Below are 18,743 nucleotides of genomic sequence, written 5' to 3' on the forward strand. Positions count from 1 at the left end.
TGAGAATACTTTGATAGTATCCTGTAAAGAGTAGTTCCCACTTTGGGAAGCTAGAAGGGGAGTACCTTTTGGGGAGGGGGGTGTTGCAGAAGCCATTCTGGAACATGGACAGTTGCATGGCTATTTTTCTCTTTGTTTACTAGCTATACTTTACTAGTTATACTTTGTGTATAAACTCAAATCACACGTTGATAAATAAAGTTAAGATTCTTTTAGCCTCGTGTATTCCCTGGCATGTCTGTATTACATTTCTAAGTAGCATCTTACCATAAGGGAACAGAGAACACGAATGCAAGAATTCCTCTTGTAATGCTGTACTTTGCCTCCCAGCCTCTCTCGTCGGTCGGCACGGGCCACTTGCCAAATTTTCCTGACAGCTCCCCAGCATGGCCACACGGTACCAGCACTGGTTCCACCACACTTGGGTGCAGCATCTTCCCCCTCTGGGGCAGAGACGGGGAGGGAAAACACAAGCCAAAAGCACCCCATCCTCACTACTGTGGCTGGATGGGGCAGCACACATATGTCGGCATCGCAGGGCCACCGGTGGTGGCCCCATGCCTGCCCCTTGGAGAGGAAATTCACCTCCCCGCAGAAAGCATGCTTGGGATGGGAAACTGTTGGGATGGGAAACAGGGCTGATGCAATCATGGTTGGGATGGGAAGCCATCATCGGGATGGGAAATCACCATTGGGATGGGAAACCATCATGGGGATGGATGGGAAACTATGGTGGGGATGGGAAATCAGCATTGAGGACAAAATCATCAGCAGGCAGGGAAATCATTGAGATGGGAAGTCGTTGTGGTATGACAAATCAAACCATCGCAAGGCTGGATGAAGCAGGTGCTGGCGGAACCATCGCCATGGGGACGCCCCCCCCCCACAATGCTGTTTGTCCCCAACAAACCCCACACCGACCAACCGCCATGGCAGGTACAGCAGCAGGCTCCTGCTCCTCCTGGTGCTCCTGCCCCCCAGGTAACTCCCCAGATGGCTCTGCCCACCAATATCTCACCCCATCACCCCTCTTTGCTTCCCCCAACAGGGAGGTTCCCTCTCCGCCTGTCCATGGCATCGGAGGTATCCAGCATCACATTCACCACCCCGGCCATGCCGCCACCGGTCACTGCCTGTGTGCTGCCTTCTGTCCCGGGGCTGACACTGTCCTCTGAGCCTGCCCAGCTCCACACTGTCACCTACCAGCTGGCCCAGGGCAGCGTCTGCCAGGGAGTGCCAGGGCCCCTGAGGGCCCCGGGGCAGGGGGTGCAGCTCCATCGCGCGGTGCCGCTTCCCCCCGGGGTGCAGCTCCCCACCGTGGTGCAGCTCCCCCCCGGGGTGTAGCTCCCCACCGTGGCTGCTCCCTTGCCCTCTGCCTACAGCTGGGGACAGCCGGTGGTGACAGGGATGCTGCTGCCCCACCAGCTGATGGAGCTGGGGACGTGGGCCATGGTCAAGGGGCAGCCCCTGAACCCCAACAGTTCCTGCTCACTGCACGTCCCTGCCTGCCCCACCGCCCTGGCCCCCCGCCACCCCACGGCTCAGCTCTGGGTGCAGGGCCCCCCTGTGCTCCACACCCTGCCTGGCAGCACCCAGAAGCCATTGGAGGCCGCCAACAAGGACGCAGCGGCCATTGAAGATGGTGACCCTGCTGCCAGCCCCCACCAGCGTGCCCTGACTCCGCTCACCAGCAGAACTGCAACAAAACCCAAAGGTGAGGTTTGGGGGGTAGCAGAGCCTGCAGGTGGGCGGCCAAGCTGAGGAAACCCTGCATCACCCTGGGGTTGGGTTGCCTTTGTTTGCTATTTCAGCAGTGGTGACCACCCCGGCAGCCCCAGGGAAGCCCACGGAGCTGTCCAAGCAGGGGCCATATGCCTTCACCAAAGGCATTCCTGAGCAGGTACAGAACACCACCGCCAACTATATGCTCACCTGGCTCAACAACATGGACAGCGAGGACACTGTCCCTGATGTCCCTGACAGCCCCAGCTTGACTGACTTCCTCCACCAGCTCCCCAGCCTCTCTGAGTATGCGGCAGATGGCGGCTGCCCCAAAGAGCAAGTGGCGGTGGCGGGTCTATGGGACAGCAAGGACACCGTCTCTGATGTCCCTGACTTGTCTGCTTTCCTCCAGGAGTTCCCTGACCTCTCCGAGTACGTGGCGGAGGGCGGCTGCCCCAAGGATTGAGTGGTGGCGGCAGGGCTGGGGGACAGCAAGGACACCCGCCCTCATATCCTTGATTTCCCCAACAGCCTCACCACCAACGCTTTCCTCATTGAGTTCCGTGAATTCTTGGAGGACACGGCGGACAGCAAGTGCCACCAAGACCAAGCAGTCGTGGTGCGGCTAGGGGACAGCGAGAACACCACCTCTGCTGCCAGTGTCCCCAGTTTGACCACCAAGGTCCCTGACCTCTCCAAGTACGTGGCAGAGGGAGGCTGCCCCGAGGAGGGAGTGGTGGTGGTGGGGCTGGGGGATGGTGAGGACACCATCTCCGATGTCCCCAACATCCCCAACTTGACCTCCTCCCTCAACAACCTCCCCCACCTCTTGGACTACAGGGCAGAAGGCGGCTGCAGCAGACAGCGAGTGGTGGCGGTGATGCCCCCGGCTGCCCCCCGGTGCCATCCGCCCCGCATGGACCAACTGCTGGAGGAGGCACTGTGGAGGCAGCCCCGGGTGCTTCTGACCCGCTTGCCACTGCCGCCGGGCACCGTCTCCTGCCAAATGGTGGCCAGCTCAGGAGAGGCGGGCGGCAAGAAGGCCAAGCGCTCCGTGCCAGCCAGCACCTGCAAGATACAACATGCAAGAGTGAGTGCCCCACGGGACACCATCCCACCAAAGAAAAAGAAGATGGTGGTGGTGTGCCGGGTGGCCAAACACTCAAATACTCTCTTGCAGAGGAAGATGGACGGGGACGGCGATGCAGCAGGCGGCAGCGGGCAGCAGGCAGGAAGCAGCAAGCGGAGAGCATCCAAATCCAACAACGTCCCCGCCAAGCAACCTAGAACCCGGGGCGATGCCAGGGGTAAAGGTCCTTTGTGCAGCAGGAGGGGACAGGTTTAATGCAGCCAGTCCACCAAAACCCTGCAGCATGGAGTCCTTAAACCATGGGCCTGGGGCTCCGGCCCCACGCCCAGCCCAGGGACCCTCCCCCAGCCCAGTCTACTGAACTGTGCAGCTGCTAAAAGGAACCACCGCCCCGAAACAGCATCCCCACCGCAGCCTGGTACCAACACCCCTGCTACCGCCATCTCTGCCCCTTCCTGCCGCTGACAGCCCCACTGCCAGCATCCCCACCGCAGGCGGGAAACAGCGTCCCTAGGAACAGCATCCACACCACAGGGCTGAGGACGCCCCGCAATGACCTGAGGGCACTTGCTGAGCTCCATCCAGAGTTTCCACCCGCTGGGGCAAAGAGTGAAGGTGGTGGGGCTGGGACACCAACTGCCCGACCTGGAGCCACAGCCCGGCCCCAGCGTGCCCCCCAGACTCCCCAAGACCCTGCCCGCGGCTCCAAGATGCAGCGTGGCTGACTCCAAGCCCCTGCCTCACGGCAGGAAGGAGACAGCACTGGAGGCAGCATCGAGCAGCAAGGCACACACTGGGGCTTCTGCCAAACCCAAGCAGCCAAGCTGGCTGCGCCTGTCGCCCACGGGGGGCCAAACCCCACGCGAGGGGCTGCCCCAGCACCTGCACATGCTGCCGTGGCTGCCACGCACCCCCACCCACCCCGTGCTGGCCCTCGGGGGCCTCACGGCTGCGCCCACCCCACTGGAGGAGCAGGAGGAGTCAGTGCCCATCTCACCCGAGCAGCGGCCCGAGCGCGAGCACAGGAAGAAGCTGGCCAGGAGCAGTCGCAGTGGGCGGCGCTGCACATGTCACTGGGCCAGCTGCAGTTTTTGTGCAGAGGGAGATCAACATGGAGATAGCCGACAGCAATGGCTACCCATAGCCACCGGTCCAGCACCGTCCCCCATAGCACCCACGCGCAGGGGGAGATCCGGAGACAGAGACCTGCACCCACCTGCTCCAGCCCCAGTCCCGGCCCTCTCCCACATCCCTGCTTCTTCCTTATTTTATTAAAAGTGCTGGCTGTTTGCTTTGCAGCGCCTCTCTCTGCCTGCAGTCATTTGCTCAGTGGGAGGTGGGGCACGGGGGCTAACGCAGCCCCTGCCCACCCCACAGGTGCCTGAGCTGGGCTGGGGATGGCCACCGAGAGGGTGGGGAGAGGGGGCATCGCTCCGGGTGGTGGGCGCCCGTGGGAGAAACCACGCTGATTTGCACCAATGCTGGGAGGATGGAGGCCTCCATCACCGCCCCAGCACCAGCATCACAGCCGGTGAGCCAGATCCGGCCCTGGCAAGGAGCTGCGGCCGCCCCAGGGGGCCAGGCAGGGACTGGCTGAGCACGCAAAACGCAGCTGGCATTTGGCCGGCGAGTGGCCATAGCTGGCTGGGGCTCACACAGTGAGATCCCGGAGCTTGTGCTGCATCGGCTGCCCAGCTCGCTCCCACCCCTCTACGGCCTTGTCCGGCGCTGCCTGGACCTCACCCAGCAAAACCCCCTGCCCACAGCTGAGCCCCAAGACGGTGTCACAAAGAATTCGCAACCGGCCCATGCCGACCAAGGCGAGAGGCCAGGATGCAAAGTATACAATTAGAGGGGCAAGTACTTTTTCATCTGCGTGCCATGTCCCAGCCCAACTGGGGCACTCCAAATGTGCTTTTACACAGCCTTCTTATACCCTTCCATTGTTCACGTACAAGACAACTTGACTCTTCACTAGCACCCACGCTCCCAATTACTAATCCTAGCCAAACTTTGCAAAGCAACTCTGGCTTTGCAGCATTCTCGCCGCTTGTCTATTCATCGAGATGTCCCTGGAGTCAGTCTTGCTGGAGTTACTGATCTATGATGCCAGACAATGCTGGGAGCCTTTCAAAGACGTCTCAGAGAGGCTAGGATGCTGGCATTATCTGGTTGACCTGGGCTATCCTTTAGCCTTCATGGACAGCTCTAAGCTTCCCAGATGCAAAGTCCTTCTTCCCAGGGACAGGCTGGCCTTTCCTTTGTTTCACTTCAGCATGAGCAATATCAGAGTCTCCAAGGAAAACTCCACTACCTCCTCACATTACAGAGTCTCACTTGACATCATCATATATATCTACAAAGTTAACACACTTCCATACTATAAAGACTGGTTGATTAAATAATTGGGGAAGGGAATTGTCAGAACGTGCCCTATGGGTCCCACCAGCCAGGGCCCCAAAAACCCACTGACAGGGGGACGGAGAGCCAGCAAGGATGCCACCCGGGGAGGATCGGTCTCCTTGAGTGACTACATTTGCCGCTGCAAATCACAAATTCCCCTGCAGCACTCAGGGCATTTCAGCGTCCCCGGAAGAGCCATCCCGTGGCGTTTCATCTCACTTCATCTCTGCCATTCCCTAGACCAACATGGCTGACCGTGCCCCACGACTACGGCTGCCGGCATGCCGCGGGGAGCTCCTTCCTGCTGTCTGACCCTGCAGGTGCACAGAAAGTTGGGAGGGGACACAGCCGGGACAGCTCACCCCAACTGACCAAAGGGATATTCCAGACCATATGACATCACGCCCAGCAATAAAACTGGAGAGGAACGGTGGCGGGGGGGGCCACCTTTTGGCAAAGTGTCTCAAGGAAATGTTTCTAATACTCTAGAATGGTCAGACTAAGCATGGTAATCTCACTCCATGTTCTAGCTCTGCCACACGTTACCTTTTCTTTTTTTTTTTTCCCCTCCATTCACCAAAAGGCTGCCACTTCTTTCTGAATGCAAGATGAGTTACATGGGGTTATACAGACAGCCCATGGAAAATGGAGAAATGACTCTGGGGTCACATCTATCCCCATTCCTTGGCACTCCAACACTCCTTTCACGCTCCTTTCCTTGCCAGCAGTCAGGCCTTACGCACTCTGTGCAACACATAAAAGATGACGACTTCGCCAGACACCGCCCAAATCAGCTCCTGCTTGAGTTCTCATCAGCTCAACTCCTGCCACAACCTTTTCTCTCCTTACATGCACTCCTGCCACATTCTCACTCACTCAGAAAGCTCCTACAAGCATCATCTCACTCACTGCCTTCATCGCAACTAACAGTCTCCTTAACACCGTCCCGTTGTTCCCCTCACTTCACACATACAGTTAATGCGGCCTTTCATGCCTTAGCCTCCTCCCTCATGCTATTTCCCACCGAGTACCACGACAACAGCTCCTAATTACACGTCCTGACAGCAGCTTCCACTGACTGTCACCTGCTACACACCAACAGGAACAGCACTGTCTTCTCCCATCGCCATCCCCATGCTCGCGAAGAGCTGTTCACACACCCTGGCAGACGGCCTTGCTGCCTCAAAATCCTTGCTCTGCTGCTCAAGGCCATGAAAACTGGCACGCTACAGCTGGACCCACATCACTCTTCCTCATTCCAGGTGACACTGCCCATTTCTGGATATTCCCACCTGCCCACAGACATCTCTTCTTTTCAATCTTGTAAGCATCTTGGAAAAGCACACTTTTTTAAATTTTTTTAACACCTGCTTTGACCTTGCTACAGTACAGGCTCAGAGTCCATGACTATGGCTGGTAATGTCTGTAGCAATACAGAGTTGTGTAGGGATGAAAAATACCCAGTAAGTTCAGCTTGCTTCAATTGTTTAAGCCAAGGCTAGATAGAACATAGGCAAGAACATTTAACACCAGAACTAACCTACACTCCCTCCTTCATTGGCACCTCTTTCTTCATCAGTTTGTTGCACTTCCTTAGTTCCTGGGGAGTACATATCAAGATGTTCCTGTTTAAAAGAAACAAGAAACATCAGTCACAAATACACAGAAAACCTGCCACTCACATACATGGTGCCCACACAGTAGCATTATCAAAGCCCTGCATATACACAAAAGATTAAATTAATGAACTGGGGAGGAGAGAGCAGAACAAGTGCTCTGGCACCTGCGATTAGTAACAAGAATTTCTGCTCTGAACTGGAGCTTAGTCAACGTGCAAGTACAATACTGATCCACTAACAAAACTGAGCCTACCACGTAATCCCAGGTGCCATATACACCCTACCCTCTTCCATTGCCTCCTGTTGATGAAATATTTTCCAGGCTCTTCCATCTCATTGCAGCTTAGATACCTGCACTCTGGCTCAGGGCTGACTCGAGAAACTTCTCAGTGCTTTAATTTTGCGTTGGGCTTGATACAAGCACGAGGCTTCTTCCTTCGGCTTGGCCCCCAGCAAGTGGCAGGCTTGCAAGTGCTTTGATGGAACTGAGCTTGGACACCTACCAGAGACTAAAACCCAAGCAAACAAAAAGCCCAGAGAAACCGTGTTGGAGAGTAGCAGAAAGAAACATCAGGGCTGAGCACTGTTTAACACACAGGGTTTAGAGTTTTGGAGACTGGAGCTCCCAACAGACTTGGCTCTTTGAATGGAAACATCCTTTAGCTCTTGATCCTGACAGAAATACTACAGACTGCCCCCACCTCTACTTTGCAGTTGCCTGAAGCGTTTGCTTGTCCACATCCAGTTCTCTTCCATGCTTACAAAGTATGTTGAACCAACCGCCTGACCCGGAGCCCCAGCCCGGCCCCAGTGTGCCCCCCAGACTCCCCAAGACCCTGCCCGTAGCCCCAAGACCCTGCCCGTAGTGCCAAGACCCAGCTCAGGGACAGCTGACTCCAAGCCCCCACCTCATGGCAGGAAGGAGATGGCACCGGAGGTGGCACTGAGCAGCAAGGCACGCACCGGGGCTGCCCCAAAGCCAGGCAGCTGAGCTGGCTGCGCCTGTCGCCCACGGGGGGCCAAACCCCACGCGAGGGGCTGCCCCAGCACCTGCGCATGCCGCCGCAGCTGCCACGCACCCCCGACCACCCCATGCTGGCCCTCAGGGGCCTCGCAGCTGCGCCCACCCTACTGGAGGAGCAGGAGGAGTCGGTGCCCATCTCACCCGAGCAGCGATCCGAGCACGAGCACAGGAAGAAGCTGGCCAGGAGCAGCAGCAGCGGGCGGCCCTGCACATGTCACTGGGCCAGCTGCAGTTTTTGTGCAGAGGGAGATCGACATGGAGATAGCTGACAGCAATGGCTACCCATAGCCATCAGTCCAGCACCGTCCCCCGCAGCACCCACGCGCAGGGGGAGATCTGGAGGCAGAGACCTGCACCCACCTGCTCCAGCCCCAGCCCCAGCCCTCTCCCACATCCCTGCTTCTTCCTTATTTTATTAAAAGTGTTGGCTGTTCGCTTTGCAGCGCCTCTCTCTGCCTGCAGTCATTTGCTCAGTGGGAGGTGGGGCATGGGGGCTAACGCAGCCCCTGCCCACCCCACAGGTGCCTGAGCTGGGCTGGGGATGGCCACCGAGAGGGTGGGGAGAGGGGGCATCGCTCCGGGTGGTGGGCGCCCGTGGGAGAAACCACGCTGATTTGCACCAACGCTGGCAGGACGGAGGCCTCCATCACCGCCCCAGCACCAGCATCACCGCCCCGTCACGCAGCTTCGCTTCACTGACAGCAAGACCAAGACTGACCTCTGGCCCATGGGAGCAGGTTCTTGACATTGGGTTTGCCATCAGGCCCACTTCTTCCTTTCTGCTCTTGATTTTCTTCATGAGGTCACGAGGCAAACAGCTCTCCTCTGCATGAAGATTCTGATCGCAGCTCTGAGAGGAAAGGATGTGGAACACCAGGCATTAAACACAGGCGCCACAAATACTCTGCATCAATCATCGTTAAAAATGTGATGTTCTATGTAAATCCACTGCAATATTAATGTTGTCATTTGTCATTAAGACCTGTGGCTTAAACCTGGAGATTTTCCCAAAAAATAAAGTGTGAAACTATACTATTGTATAGCTCCTCATTTACCAACAACAGATGGGAGGCACCTGTTGATTTTTTTTTAGAGATTAAGATTCAGTTTTACAGCATGTGTTATAACTCCTCTTGTAAGTAAAAGGCCTCTTTTCCCTACCTTTAGGCATACTAATTTAAATTATCAGGTTTAAATTTTCAGAGAGAAAAACCTTTAACTGCAAAATAGATTGTTTCAGTCAAGTATGCTACAACTGTAAGTTTTATTCCATTAAGAGCTGGTTTCCCTCGAGAGTCACCCTAAATTAAGGAGGTATTTCATCAGTCCACTTCCATGAGTTTCAGTGAAATGGAAAGGGGGCAGGGGGGGAGGAAATTGGATCTCTGCTCCTCAAGTAGATTAATTAGAACTCCTCCAATTAGAAATAGCTGATGCTGCTGCAGTTGCCCAGTCTGCTTCTCCACAGCTCTAATCTGAAGCTGTCATGAACTGCCCTCCCTCCATTTACTGCTTATTAGCTAGTTCGGGCAGTTGTTGCTTCTGCAGCTCTTAATCGAGGTACAGCAGTCAACATTTAAACTCCTTTGATACTTTTAGGCCAGGGTTATTCATCAGACAAAAGACAAGACACCAAATCTTGGAGCCAAAGGGCAGAAGAGCTAAAAAAAGCCAGATACAGGAAAGCTATGTGGTTTCTTGGTCATGCTACTTTATGTCACCTCACATAACCATAGGAACATTAGGCAGAGGACACTTACTGTTTGGCTTTAGGATGTTCTGCATGTACCAAAATACTCCTTGCACTGTTTAGTAAAACATTAACCTTGCTCCTTTTTTTTTATGGTGTCACACACAGTAAAAAGCTACTGCTGAGCTTCCAACCTGCTGCCTGGTTTCGGAAGCTTTTAACTTCAAAGGAGAAAGCCGTCTGTGTTCTTGCCTAGGCAGCTGAAGTCCCCAGTTACTTATCTTCTCTGGGTCACACCGACAGCATCTTCTCACCTACCACTGAAAGGAAGAGCTGATTTTGTGAGTATCAAACACATGCTGAAAGCTTTCCATTCACATCACATACTGCTTGTTAAATAACTAGTAAAACTTAGGTAAAAATCCATTGTAACTTTGCTGTATTTATATACTATATACATTTTACATACTATATGTATTTACAGTGGGGCAAGTGCTTTTTATCTCTAAAAAAAACAAAGATCAAACTTTAGACATCTCTGAACCACACAGCTTGTATCAACCAGGCAGATTATACAGATGAAATGTATTTAATACAGGTTCCCCACTCACCTCCTGATGCAGGACCAGTGAATAAGAAGTCCATCACCATTTGGTAGCATTTAATATTAAAAATAGAAATCACAGCATGAACTTGTCTGTAACTAAACACTTTAGAGAGACAAAACAGACAATTGAGGCTGAAGACAAATGACGGTATATTAAGTCAACATAATAAAAACATATGGAAGAGTACACAAACAGTCTTGAGAGAGACATTCAGAACTGCATATCCCTTGTTTCACAAGTATTCTCTGACCTGATCCTCTTCCACCAAGTGTACCTCTTCCTTGCTCCAGCCTTTCCACCTACTCTCTGGGACCTGGCACTCCTGAAGGCTGCTCTTGCTAGTAAAGGCTGAGGCAAAGGCTGCATTCAGTACCTCTGCTTTTTGCACATCTGTGGAACCAGGTCCCCTGTCTCGTTGAGCAAGGGGCCCACAATTTCCCTAGGATGCTTTTTGTCTCCTGCGTACTTAAGAAGCTCTCCTGGCTATCTTTGACATCCCTGCCCAGATTCAATTCCATTTGGGCTTTGGCTTTCCTGACTTGGTCCCTGGATGCTCGGACAATGTTTCCATCTTTCTCCCAGGACACCTGGCCTTGTTTCCACCCTCTGTAAGCTTCGTCTTGCATACAATCATGGAATCAGAATCATTTAGGTGGGCAAAGACCCTTAGGATCATTGAGTGCAACTGTTAACCTAGCACTGCCAAGGCACCACTTAAGCAGGTCCCTAAGCGCCACCTCTACATGGCTTTTAAATACCTCCAGGGATGGGAGGAGATGGATGAGGAGAAATTGGAGGAAAGGGTGAAGGAGGAGGAGAAGAAGAAGGAGGAACACAAGAAGGAAGATGAGGATAAGGAGGATGAAAAGATAGGACAAGGATGAAAAGGAACAATGAGGAGGAGAAAGATGAGAAATGAGCAAGAGGAGGAAGAAGAGGAGGTGGAGGAGGAACAGGAGGAGAAGAAATAGGAAAAGGTACAGGCATAAGAAGAGGAAGAGGAGGATGAGAAAAAGGAGAAGAAAGAAAGGAGGATGGCGACAGGAGGATGAGGGGTAAGAGAAAGAAGAACAGGAAGAGGAGGAATAAGAGGAAGAAAATTAAGTTGAGTAGGAGGAGAAGGAGAAGGAAGAACAGGAAGAAGAACAGGATGATGAGGAGGAGAAACAAAAAGATGAATATGAGGTAGGAGAAGATGAAGAGGAGGAGGAAGGAGGAGGAGGAAGTAGACAACAAGGAGAAGGTGGAAAAAGAACAGAAGGAACAGCAGGAGGAGGATAAAGAACAGGAGAGAAAGAACAACAGAATAAGAGGAAGTGGAGGAAGAAAAGCAGAAGGGAATAGGAGGATGAGTTGGAGGAGGAGGAGAAGGAGGGGTATAAGGAGAAGGACTATGAAGAACAAGAAGAACAGGAAGCCAATGAACATGCAGAGGATAAACATGCAGAGGCATATGAGGAGAAGGAGGAGAAAGAGAAGGAGAAGGAGGAAGAGGAAGAGGAAGAAGAGGTGGAGGACGAAAAGAAGGATGAAGAACAGGAGTCATAGGAAGAATAAGAGGAGGAGGAAGAACAGCAAGAAGAGGAAGAGGAGGAGGAGAAGGAAGAGAAGGAGGAGGAGGGAGGAGGAAGAATGGGAGGAAGAGGAGGAAGAACAAGATGAATAACAATAACAGGAGGAGGAAGAACAGGAGGAGGACGACGACAACTATGATGAAGAACCAGAGGAGGAACAGGAGTAGAAGGAAAAGGAGGAGGAAGAACAGGGAAGAGGAAGAGGACAAGGAGGAGGAAACACCTCCAAATTCACTCTAGAGTGTCAGCACATCAACTTCTTGGATGGAGCACCTGCTGCATATGTTTGTCCATGGGGATGCACTAAATCCAAGCCTACTGGTAGAGCCATTACACACAGGAGTCATTCCATGTCATGGCCATCACTCCTCTCGGGAGCAGAGAGGAAAGCTCTGCATGACAAAGGCTGTCAGGATGTGCTCCAGAAACAGAAGCCCACTGCAAGAAGATCCCTGTCACCTAATTGCACAGAAAAAATTCCAGCTCAGTGAAACAATTATTGAAAATGAAATGCACAGAACAGCATCCACCATCAAAACACTTTCAGTGATAATTTTAACTGCTGCAGAGCTGCAGGCTGGCAGCCTTACCATTACTGTCACAGGACCCCAAAAGAAACAATAACTGGCAAACAGTAACTCTATCCATAGCCCATATCTATCCAGCCTTCAGAAGTAGAATAGGTAGAGGTAGAATAGCTCAGCCTACAGCTATACAGTCAGCCTAGACTTAGAGCCTCTGTCTACCTACTCGATGATCTGTCCAGAAAATCAAATCATAATTAGCTTTGAAAGAGGATGGAACTGGGCAAGGGTCAAGGGGGAAGAAAGAAATTGCTGGAAAAAGGGAAAGTGTGGGCACACAATTAAACAAGAAAGGAGCCGAGTTATCCCGAAAGCCAGCTCACTTTTGCTGGTGAAAAGCTGTGGAGCTTGGAAGAAAAAAAACCTGACTTTGGTGCTGGGATGTGCACAGATGTCTGAGTTCAGATCTGAAACAGCAGGAAAAAACCTTGACACAGCTCCTTTTCACTGTCCTCACACCTGTGTGCATGCTTTGACTTCCTCGTTTCCCTGAAGTTCCCCCAGACTAACAGGGAACTGGCTTCTGTCCAGTCCATGTGCCATGAAGAGAAAAAGTTCTGACCACTGAAGGGGGTAGCAAACAACTGCATCTGCAGAAGCAAAGGGGCAGCCGCAAAGCTGATCTGAGCCCCAGGAGCCCCTGGTGCCCTGGTATTTGCTTGGCCAGTACTGGGGAGCACCAGGGACAGAAGCGAAGGACAGCGGTCAGCCCCCGCGGGAAGACAGACGGGGCTCTGTCCTTCCTCCTGGCCACAGGAAGATGCCCTGGGCCACACCAGGACAGGGCGTCCCTCCTCCTCACTGCCCGGGGGAAGGCGAGGCCTGAAGAAGGCCCTGGGTGCTGGGCTCAGCACAGGCACTGGCACCAGGGGCAGAGCCCTGTCTTCTGCCTGCTGCCGGCCTGGCCCATGCCAGCGGCTCCTGTCACACAGCTCCTCCTGCCCAGGGCTGTGGCTGGCAGCACAGACAGACCTGCATTTTTGGGAAAGACTTGCCAATCCAGAGCAATTCCAGGCAGCTCCCTCCTGGCAGCTCCCTCCCCTCCCCTCCCCTCCCCTCCCTCCGTGGGCAGGCCCAGCCCCCAGCAGAGCCCTGAGGGAGGGCAGGGCTGTGCACAGCCCTTGCGCTGCTGAGAGAACAGCCCCAGGGCCATGGCCCTTCTCGCAGGCCGTCTCTCCGCAGGCCCAGTGTCCCGGCGGGCTGAGGAGCCGCTGCGGGCTGGGGGGCAGCGGGCGCAGGGCAGCCCTGGGAGGAGAGGCGCGGGCTGCCTGTGCCCGCCTGGCAACAGCCACGCCATTGGCCACAGCTGAGCCAATGAGCGGAGCCGGAGGCGGCCTGTCAGTCCCAGGCAGCCTGGGGCGGGGCCGGAGGGGGCAGAGGCCGAGCAGCCTGAGGAGAAATGGGGGAGGGGGGGAGCGGGGTGGGGGAGCGGGGTGGGGGGGCCGGGATAAAGTTAATTTTCTTCCTAGTAGTTGGGATAGTGCTGTGGTTTGGATTTAGCATTAGAATAATGTTGGTAACACACTGATGTTTTAGTTGTTGCTACATAGTGCTTGCACTTGTCAAGGACTTTTCCAGCTTCCCATGCTCTGCCAGGTGCACAAAAAAACTGGGAGGGGGCAGAGTGAGGAGAGCTGACCCAAACTGCCCAAAGGGATAGTTCATGCCATGTGATGTCATGCTCAGTATATAAGCTGTGGGGAGTCGGCTGGGGAGCAGTGATCACTGCTTGGGGACTGGCTGGGTGTCTGTTGGCGGGTGGTAAGTGGTTGCATGACTTGGGTTTTTTTTCCCCTGGGTTTTCTTTCTCTCTCTCGTTTTTCTCCTTTTCATAACAATTTTTATTACTATTTTTATTATAATTATTATTTCAATTATTAATCTGTTCTTATCTCAACCCCTGAGTTTTCTTAGTTTTGCCCTTCCAATTCTCTCCCCCATCCCACTGGGGAGGGGAGGGTGAGCGAGCGGCTGTGTGGAGCTTGGTTGCCGACAGGGGCTAAACCAAGACACTGGCCAACTCTGGAAATACGAAGAAAGTCTCTCTTCCTCCCTACAGGCCTGTGTCTCGGCTGTGGAAGAACTGTCTGAAAAACTGTCCCGTGTTCCAGCAACTCAAAGAGGGTATGTCCTACTCCCCACCTGTACGGACCAGTAGCTCAGCTGTTAGGAGTAAGCGTCCCTCTGCTCAACAGAGAGGATATAGTGGATACACACCACGGGCCACCCTGTGGTTTTACCTGCGTGACCATGGAGAGGACATGAGGAAGTGGGATGGGAAAATCTACCTCGACCCTAGAGGCATGGGTGCATGAGTTGCAAGGAAAAAGAGTCACAAAAGGTGGTTCCTCCAGATAAATTGCAGCTCCAGTTTCCAGTGGGCAGTTCCCCAGACAGAGTAGAAGGGTTGATTTTACTTCCGATCTTAATAAAGGGACTTTTGATTCGCATTTACAAGAAGTGAGTAATGAATACTATGAGCAGGACTAGAGGGGGCCTGCGTCCAGCCAGGTGGAGGAAAGGGACAACCGTTTTACTGGACTGTGTGGATTCGATGGCCTTATGATCTTCCCAGTCCTTGACATAGTAAGTCTCTGGCTGCAGGACAGTGTGGCTGATGTTCCCAGAGAGGTCTTCCGAAGCTGCCACATCTTCTGCTGATGGGATCTGTCAGGACGGCTCTCACAGCTTCTCAGGGGTGCAGGAGAAGGAGGCGCTCCAGAGCAGGACTTTCTTCTGCCACCGTCAGAGGGACAGGGCATCACTGCTACCTTTCCGAGGGATGGTTGCAGGGTGTGCAGCTGGGATGTGCACTCGGGTCTGCACAGGGCTGCAATTCAGAGTGATGTCCTCCTGCTCCAGAGATGCTGTGTGCTCGGGACGGTGACTCTGCCCCATGCCATGTCAGCACTTGGCCTGCCCTGGGAGCTCCCTACGGTGGTGCAGGGAGAAGGTCTGGGTGGAAGGAGAAAGCCCTGGCAGGGCAGGGTCATTCTTCCACCTGGAGGGTGTTATGTGGGATGGGGCTGCTCACAGCTCTAGCTCACAGCTCTAGCTCACAGCTCTAGCTCACAATGGGGACATTTGGAGATGGGGACTTTTCAAGGGGAAGGTAAGTTCACCAGGTACCTGCAAGGTCTTTCCTGACTCAGTTGTTTTGTGGGTTTGGGGTATTTTTTTTTTCAGTTTTCCAACATCGGCAATAGGGAGATGGAAGCAGTTTTGGGGGTTTAGATTTGGGGGTAAGACTCCTAACATGTTACTCTGAAAGATCAAGAGGTATGTGAGGAACCTCAGGAAGTCCCTTCGCCCTCCCCTGCCCCTGCCCCCCAGCCTACAGGCAGTGCCGACCACTCCGATCTTCTGGTCATGCCTGGCCCTCTCCTTGTGCTCTCCACTGGCCCTTGGGAGCTGGGTGGGGATCACTGCTGTGAAGCCCCACCCTGAGGCTCTGTGGATGTGGCAGGTGCTTGAAGGGACTATGATGCATTTGAAAGGAGAGTAGATGTTCAGTTATGTCTGAGGGTGACATGAACGACTCTCCTGCCTCTCCCTTCTTTGTGCCTGCTGGGTCTCCATTTCCTCCGCTGGGACTGCAGAGTCCTTGTTTCCCTGCCGTTGCCTGGGTTTAGCACTTCTGCTTTGAGTGACTCCACCTTGGGTGATCTCTTACTTTGTGCGTCTCTAGTCACTGCCTGCCCCAGGCACAGGCTGTCTGTGGAGATCCCTGGGGTCTCCAGGCAGCTCCAGATTCGCTTTCTCAAGGCCATCATCTGCATGGGAAAGTCCTGGGTATGTACATCGGTGACTGCTCACCATCTCCATTGTAAGTAGACATTGACGGGTTAGTCTTAAATCCAGCCTTCGGTATCTAAGAAGTCACAATGTGACACTGAGCTCTTTGCTCCTTAATCAATGAAGAAACAGGCCCTTTTGGGGAGCAGTTGCTCATACCTGTTCTTGGCATCAGCTTTGGAAGATGAGCCCAACCTTTGTGCACTGAGGAGGTCACCCTATATTACAGAGATGCTATATGAGAGCCACCTCTGACCCAGTGTTAGATGTACATTTATATGGACTCCAGGTGAGAAAGAACAGGTCCATTCCTCAGTAGAAGTGAACTGAGTCTAAACATTTGTGTAGGAACAAAATAACCACAAATTACCACAAAATGATAATGATAGCAGCTACGATAATGATAATAAGAAGAGTAATGATGATGATAATCCTAATGATGAACATGATAACTAAAAAAAACATAGCATAGGCCTGGAATGGGATACCCTGGGAGTCGTTTGTGAGGAGAGAAGTTTATCACTACTGAAAAACATCCAAGAAATCATTTTCCGAATGGCATCCTTGAGCTCTTTGTTCCTCAAGCTGTAGATGTGGGGGTTCAATGTTGGAGGTACCACTGAGTACAGAACAGCCATCACCAGCTCCAGCGATGGTGAGGAGATGGAGTGGGGCTTCAAGTAGGCAAACATGCCAGTGTTGACAAACAGGGACACTACAGCCGGTGAGGAAGGCACGTGGAAAAGGCTTTGTGCTGTCCCTGCTCAGAGGGGATCCTCAGCACGGCCCTGAAGATCTGCACACAGGAGAAAAGAATGAAAATGAAAACACCCCAAGCTCACAAAGACACCAACCATAAGAAGCCCAACTCCCCTGAGGCAGGAGTTGGAGCAGGAGAGCTTGAGCATCTGGGGAAGTTCACAGCAGAACTGGTTTATGGCATTGCCTCGGCAGAGTGGTATTGAAAATGTATTAGCAGTGTGCAGCAGAGCATGGAGGAAACCACTGCCCCAAGCAGCTGCTGCCATTTTGGCACAAGTTCTGCTGTCCAGGAGGGTCCTGTAGTTGAAGGGGTTTGCAGATGGCAATGTAGCAGTCATAGGCCATGATGGTGACAAGACACAGTTCTGCTGACATCAAAAAGGAAAAGACCTGGCAGCACATGCCAAGGGGATGACCCTGGTGTTGCAGAGGGAATGGGCCATGGACTTGGGGACAGTGGTGGAGATGGAGCCCAGGTTGAAGAGAGAGAGGTTGAGGAGGAAGAAATACCTGGGGGTGTGGAGGCAGTGGTTGCAGGCTATGGAAGTGATGATGAGGCCGTTGCCCAGGAGAGTAGCCAGGTAGATGCCCAGGAAGAGACAGAAGTGCAAGAGCTGCAGCTCCCATGTGTCTGCGAACACCAGGAGGAGGAACTCAGTGATGGAGCTGCCGTTAGACATTTGCTGCTTCTAGGTGTGGATGACTATGGAAGAAAAGGCATTGAGAAGTTAGGGGAGATTTCTCTGAGCAAAACCTTCTCTGCTTCTCAAAGAAATCCCCTAATCTGCTTCTCCCATTTCCAGGAACACCTTTGGCAGGTGCCTTTCATGAGCTTTGTTTAGGGCCAACTAAGGGTGTCTCTGGGAGCAGGGGGCTCTGCTGTGGGCTTTGGAGGAGACAGTCCTGCCCTACACCAAAAGGTAAATAGGGCCATGGGGTGATCTCAGATCAAATCCACTTGTGATATCAAGAAGTTTTTCAGCATTGTCACTCCCAAATCACCCAACCGTAGAGCAGAGCTTTGGGGATTTTGATTTGTTTATTTTGTCCTCGTTGCCCCACCACACCTGAGGAGTGTTTTAAGGCAGAAATCCCTGGCATTTCTGCTGCACTCCGAGTGAAACCTTGTGGGTCCTGAGAGGCAAAGGGGTTTTCCCTTAGTGTAGAGTGAGATGAGCCAGTCTGTCCATCAGTCCTGTTCTCAGCTGCCCTGTGCTGGCACCTCTTTGAGCTGGAGGGTGATTGTACTCAGATGTTCCCCTGAAAAGAAAGTGGACACTACTGAGAGCAGAGGAACCCGGTTTCAAAGTGCAGATCTCCAGACTCTCCATGCCCACCTCATCGTACCTGAGCATGATCTCAGCTCTCCCCTCCCAGCCGGGGACACAGGGGGCTCATTGCAGCTGCCCACCTACAGCTGTCCGGCAGCATTTCCATGGCCTTAACACCGAGGTGTCTTCTCCGTGGGCCTCCTACATAACACAGAGATGCTATGGGAGAGCTGTGCCCTTCTGGAGGGCAACCTGCAGCCCAGCAGCACTCCCAGGGGAAGTCAAATGTCCTAAAGATGGGGTGTCCTGAAAGGAGGGCCAGCTCATTCCAGTCCCCCACACTGCAGTGCCAACAGACCGCAGGTTAGGTGGGGACAATCACAGCAGGGACAGGAGGGGAAACATGCAGAAATGCCCCAATGCGCCTGCTGAGGGAGACAGGGCAAGGACAGAGATACAGGCATTTGGGGGTTTCTCCTCATCAGAGATCGGGATGCGAAGGAGGTGACTCAGCCTGAGACCCCATGGCTGTGAGGGCAGAGGCTCTGCTAGGTGGGAGAGGTGAGGGGGTTGCTCCAGGGCAGGTGTCTGCACTGCAGGG

At 53.4% G+C, this 18,743-nt stretch overlaps 1 protein-coding gene across 1 annotated transcript in view; it reads right to left on the reverse strand.

Moving 5' to 3' along the window:
* Nucleotides 1-8,504: 8,504 nt before the first annotated feature.
* Nucleotides 8,505-18,743, reverse strand: part of LOC142596882 (maestro heat-like repeat-containing protein family member 2B) — a 33,362-nt gene continuing 23,123 nt past the window's right edge. The window contains exons 34-38 of the mRNA XM_075727342.1: nt 17,272-17,381; nt 16,598-16,824; nt 14,852-14,981; nt 12,774-12,904; nt 8,505-8,708 (exon numbers count right to left, since the gene is read on the reverse strand). Of these exons, the coding sequence (XP_075583457.1) occupies nt 8,505-8,708; nt 12,774-12,904; nt 14,852-14,981; nt 16,598-16,824; nt 17,272-17,381 (802 nt within the window). The remainder of the gene's footprint in view (nt 8,709-12,773; nt 12,905-14,851; nt 14,982-16,597; nt 16,825-17,271; nt 17,382-18,743) is intronic.

This window comes from Pelecanus crispus, unplaced genomic scaffold (assembly GCF_030463565.1).
Source record: "Pelecanus crispus isolate bPelCri1 unplaced genomic scaffold, bPelCri1.pri SCAFFOLD_156, whole genome shotgun sequence".
Taxonomy (NCBI): domain Eukaryota; kingdom Metazoa; phylum Chordata; class Aves; order Pelecaniformes; family Pelecanidae; genus Pelecanus; species Pelecanus crispus.